Source organism: Limulus polyphemus, unplaced genomic scaffold, assembly GCF_000517525.1.
Source record: "Limulus polyphemus unplaced genomic scaffold, Limulus_polyphemus-2.1.2 Scaffold2495, whole genome shotgun sequence".
Taxonomy (NCBI): Eukaryota; Metazoa; Arthropoda; class Merostomata; order Xiphosura; family Limulidae; genus Limulus; species Limulus polyphemus.
Window position 1 is genome coordinate 49,378 of NW_013668105.1, and position 5,954 is coordinate 55,331.

Consider the following 5,954-nt stretch of genomic DNA (forward strand, 5'->3'; position numbering starts at 1 on the left):
TCTTTGCTCTTTTTGATTTACATCAATGATATAGATGAAGGAATAGTCAATAAATTACTTAAATTTGCAGTTAATATGTTGCTATCTGTGAAGAGGATGCTGCTGATTTACTAAAGGATTTAGATAATTTAGTGAGTTGGGTAAATAAATGGCATATTGCTTTTAATTATAATAAATGCAAAATTATGCATGTGGGTTATCATAATTTGAATTATAAGTATAATTTGGGTGGGGATAACCTTAAAAGTGTCATGAAAGAAAGGGATCTTGGTGTAATAGTTGATCAGTCTCATAAGCCATCCAAGCAGTGTGCTGTTGCCAGTGGTAGGGCAAATAGGATTTTAGGTTGTATCTACAGAAATATTGAATAAAAGTCTAAAGAGATTATACTTTCATTGTAGAGGTCATTTGTTAGGCCACATTTGGAATATTGTGTTCAGTCTTAGGCTCCTTACCTTAGGAAGTACATTGAATTATTGGAAAGGGTTCAGAGAAGGGTTACTAGAATGGTGCTTGGGATGGAGGGGTTGTCATACGAGGAGAGGCTGAAATCTCTCAAATTGTTTTATCTTGAAAAACAAAGTGTTCGGGGGGGATCTGATTGAGATGTTTAAGATTGTAAAGGGAATTGATAGTGTTAGTGCATCATCTTTTTTCATGTATAACAGTGAGAATAGTAGGACTAGGGGTCACAAATGAAATTTTGGCAAGTTAGGAATCATCTTCAGCTAAGACGGTTTCATTTTTCTAACAGGGTGGTTGGCCTTTGGAAGGGGTTGCCTTCAGATACTGTAGAGGCTGTAAATTTTAGTGAGTTTAAGAGAAATTTTGACAAGTATATAAAAGATGAGGGCTGGCTTTAAGATTATTTGTTTTAGTTATTTTAATTTAGTTTAGAGGATGGAACAGCTGAGATGGACCAATAGGTTCCATGTTGTCCCAAAACGTTATGTTATGTTAAAAGTAGTTTTTAGTATTATTGAAACCACAGAGTTTCATGGAGCAGTTACATGTGTTTATCTTAAAAATATATTTTCTGTAGTCTCGCTTTTGTTCCAACCTTGGACTGCCTAATACTGTACAACGAGCAGCAACACATATAGCCAGGAAGGCTGTTGAGTTGGATATTGTGCCTGGGTATGTATGTAGAGTGACTGTTGTGTTATAACTCACAGTTACCAACATAAGTAGTAACCATGTAATTATTGTAATAACTATTAATTGTGACACTAACATACACACAGTAGTGATGCTTCTTGTTTTTTGCGATCGGCAGGCAAAAGTGCCAGGCGCACAACTAATTTACATAATTCAATTTATGTTAATCACGATTATTAATTTGGAATTGATATATATATATATATTACTATGTTAGTTTTATAATGTTTAAGTATTTTATTTTATTCATTACTCTTTCAGTAAATGGTAATTTTATAAATGTGATGTATTACTGCGGACCCACTGAGGGCTGCAGGCCACAGTTTGAGAACCTCTAATGTACACAGTTTTACAGCGTATATTTGTTAATTAATGCTCTGTCTGTCTGTGATTCTCATAAGTAAACTGGTTTTCTCATGAATAACAAATGTCATCTTGAAATATGTAGACTTCTGTTTCATTTGGATAAGCTTTGTTCATATTTGTATTTTACAAATAAAAACATCTTGTGGTTCATATTTGTTTTCTCTCTTATTCAAGTCATTATAATTTGATTATATGTGGTATAAATGTGATGCAAAATGTAGCCAGCTTCTGTGTGGACATACCTGTTCATTTTCTGAGAAGTTCTACATTCAAGATTCTTTGTTAGAATATATTTTGTATTTAATATGAAAAACAAAGATTGTATTATTTTATCAATTTTTATTAATGTTTTATTTTTTTGTGTTAGTATTTGTATTGATAATATCCAGCTAATATTTATAAAAATAACATATTCCTTTGGAAGATTGGTTTTATAAATTGTAACTTCTCAGACCATGAGATATTTTCAGTTTTCTGGTCATTTTTTAAATATAAGAAATGGAATAAATGTTAATCTGTTAATATCACAAACTCTTGTTTTTTTCAGCTATTAATGTTTTATGTACATTTCGAAAAGCTGTAGTTTTATAGTTCTTGTTTATTTAAACCACTCTCAAATTAACTTACATGATATTGTCTATAAGAATTAGTAAAGGACTGATATTAAAATGCATACTATTAATACTGAATCCTTTATGATTTTCATAATACTTAAAAGAGCAGAATCATTTGTCTTTCAATACTTTCCATCGTTCAAAAATACATTGCACAAATTTCAGGCTTGAGTTTGAGAAATCAGGCCTAATGTGCAAGAAGACAGGCTGAGATCCTTTTTGGAGAGCAGATTGTCAAGCCATTAAAAAAGTGGTATTACAGAAATAGATTGTACAACTAATAGATCTGTGGTTTATGAACACTATATGAACTGTTAATAAAAATGCATATTTAAAACCTATTTATTGTAAATGTGAATGGATAAATTTCGTTGTGAATTTTAGTATCTAACAAAACTAATCTTTAGGTTTTTGCTGACAAAACTACATAATGAAATGTAAGATTGTTATTTAATTAGCTAGCAGTGACTGCACGTGAAAAAATTTTAATTTCATATACTTTATGCTCTTATGTTTCATTCAGTTGATGATCTAGTTGCACCAACATATTTTTGTTATACTGATTTTAACTTTTGTAGAAGAAGCCCTATATCAGTTGCAGCAGCAGCAATTTATATGGCATCTCAAGCTTCACAAGATAAAAAATCACAGAAAGGTAAGATATTTTTTCCCAAAAAGGGTTGCACTTTTTCGATAATAGAAGCATCTTTTTTTTTCATTAATACTATTAACCATTCAGCTCAAATACATTTATGACTTATGATAATGGGGACTTGATATTATAGATGCTATTTTAAAATTTATGCAGAATAACCCCTTACTCACTAACTAAACATACATGTTTATGTTTGTAAGTGTACAAATGTTTTTTGTGTATCATTTGATTTTTTTAAAAAAGTTACAAATGTATTGTTCCAAAAAAAATATTTCTCTCTAAATGTTAACACTGTTAACTGTACAAGTTATGAAACAATGCTAGAAAAAAATGGAAGCAACATTAATTTACCGACAAGTGTATTTTAAAACTCTGCCAAGAACTCCAGTTCGAAGTGATTGTATCATCTATTTTTTTTCCAACAATTTACTGTGATTATATTTTCAAATTATTTTTGCCCTTTTGAATGTTTTAGTATAGGGTATTTTCCTGAATTGTGAAATATGAATGTCATTGTTACACTAAATGCAATCATATAATGTTAATATTTAATAATTAAAAGATTTGAATATATTCTATGATTAAAGTGAACTCTTTCTCAGGCCTCTTATCTTTAATTTCTAAGTACTGAGTGATGCTCATATTTTAACTGCCACTTGGACAATGTTTTTTTACTGCAAGTACAGGTTTTCATGTTTTCACTGTGACAGCTTTACATGCTGAGAATACAGATTAAACGTATCCAGTGAGTTGAAAATATATTGTTGATACAATTTTAATTAAAAATATTTTTTGCTTATTTCAGAAATTGGAGATATAGCAGGTGTGGCTGATGTTACCATCCGCCAGTCATATAAACTAATGTATCCAAAAGCTGCTGAACTATTTCCAGAAGACTTCAGATTTCATACTCCAGTTGAGCAGCTTCCCACACTTTGAGAATATGGTAGCAGCCCATGTTGTTCTGTAAAAAATGTAAGAACTTGCAGTGGGAGTTTCAAAGACAAACTTAGTACAAAGTTATTTCTGCCACAATGTTTTTATGATCCAGCTTTACTAAAATTAAACAGTAAAAACATATAAGTGGAACAAAACTTGTTCTGTACTGGACAGATTTTATTGAACTAAACAGTTGAAGCTGTTATATAGATTTTTTTGTGTGTTTATCCCATGATATTATGCATCAGGAATTTAAAAAAAAGATTATACTGATGAACAACATTTCATTTCTGTTACACTGGACAATTTAATTGTTAATCTTGTAATTTCTTTTCACTATAGTATACAAGATTTTAAGGGCTAAAATTTGTGATAAAAGCCATGTGAGCTGCAGATGTTTTTTCACTTTCCTCTGAATTTATCCATTTAGAATTTAAAATCAGATGCACAAAAACCTTTAAAGCATTTCTAGTATATCTTTTAGTCATAGTTCAGAGGTGCCTATTGTTAAAATTAATATTTAATTATTCTTTATACCTTAAAAACAAATTTAAGTTATGTTCAATGAAACTTGTATTAGTAACTATAAACTTTCAATAAAAAAAATTTTTATGAGAAAATTATACCATCAAACTATTGAAAGGCAAACTGTACCAAATGTTGAAATTCATATTCTACTCTATAAGGTCACCAACAGGCACTGTTATCGCTATGCTGATTTTTACTCAAAATAGTTGAAATTATTTGGGGGGGGGGAGTGTTGTATGGGTACATGCCATGTAGTTGTGTTATAAAATGATCTGATAAAGACTTGTTAAATAATTATATTAAATGTGCACTTGTGTCTTCTCACCCTTACTAAATATTAAAATAATAAAACATACAGAAGTTTAATTTGAAAATATTTAACACTATGTTGACAAAGGTTTGGTAACCTGTTTAATGGTGTAGGTAATAGCTAGATGGTGTGAAGAACTGTGTTGAAAGGAGATTTTTGAACAATGAAGTTTTATTCTTTTAAACTGTATTAAATAGTACTTTAGGTCTCTTTTGCTGAAAACATAAAGTTGGGATAGATACTGTTTTGGATATTGAAGTTTCATGAAGTAGTTGATTTCAATAAGTTATTCAGGGATAAAGCATAGAGTTGCCTAGAACACAGGGAGCAGTTGTAACATATAATATTGTACAACATAACTTGGTTATGTAGTGGATTTAGATATTTGTTTTGAACCCAGTCAATCAGAAATTATGATTAAGCTGAAAGCTAATGTATAGTTAGTGGTGCTAAACATCCTCCAAGAAAAACAGCATAGTGTCAGGATTTTTTTAGTTGTTAAGAAATAATGATTTGTATCCCAAAAGTGAAAAGATAAGAATGAGTTCAGAAATGAAAATACTTGATTCATGAGAAGTATAATAATTAAAGGCTATCATTTTACTAATAGAAATAGAATCACTGATGATGGCATGTAGTTTTCACTGTTACATGTAATATGAAACAAAATATTTTGAGCAGTACAATGAAAATAAATAACTTCTCTTATCAGCATTACCAGGTAATAGCATTTATATATTTCTGGTTGAAAGTTGTCATGGTTCATTAATTTATTTGTTATAAAATGTCTTATTCAGGATGTGATTCAATAAAACAATTCCATCCTGGATGATAAATTTTTCATCTTTATATTAAAAGTAAAAGTTTCTGTAACACAGTTACCATCATGATGGCTTGTGAATACTTTACTTTTAAAATTCTGTAAATTCAAGTAAATTTTCACAAGCCCTGATGATAACTGTGTTACCAAAATTAGTTGGCTCAAATAATTAAAAAAGGCTATCTTTTTGTGCTAAAAACATCATTTTTGTTTTTTACTTTTGATATACAATAGAACAATGTGCCAATTATTCTTAAGTTTTTGTAACGCAAACTGGAGTATTTTACTAGACATATTTATTAATGCAAATAAACTCCGACCTTTATCTTCAGAATATAATTTTATTCCTCAATATTTCGCTATTACAGCTTTGTCAGGAGTAAACAATCACCTACAAGTTCTCGATTCAAGCTAAAACAAATTAGAACACAATCACCAAGCTAAACGAATAACAAGTCATGTAACTTAGGGCAAGTACCTACTTAATAATAATATTATCAAACCTTTTTGAATTTAGATTGTTGAAACAATGCAAGCCAACAGTTGTAGATTGACAACAAATCT

The 5,954-nt window shown here is 29.8% G+C and overlaps 1 protein-coding gene across 3 annotated transcripts in view; it reads left to right on the forward strand.

The window, feature by feature from the left end:
• LOC106467119 (transcription initiation factor IIB-like) overlaps positions 1-5,954 on the forward strand; it is a 68,583-nt gene that overhangs the window by 39,081 nt on the left and 23,548 nt on the right. For 2 of the 3 annotated variants that reach the window (XM_022395248.1, XM_022395247.1), the window contains exons 8-10: positions 1,043-1,137; positions 2,717-2,793; positions 3,599-3,768. In XM_022395248.1, coding sequence (XP_022250956.1) covers positions 1,043-1,137; positions 2,717-2,793; positions 3,599-3,732 — 306 coding nt within the window. In that variant the 3' untranslated portion in view covers positions 3,733-3,768. Of the gene's footprint in view, positions 1-1,042; positions 1,138-2,716; positions 2,794-3,598; positions 4,612-5,954 lie in introns of those variants that run through there. The other variant, XM_013927437.2, reaches the window with a different exon arrangement.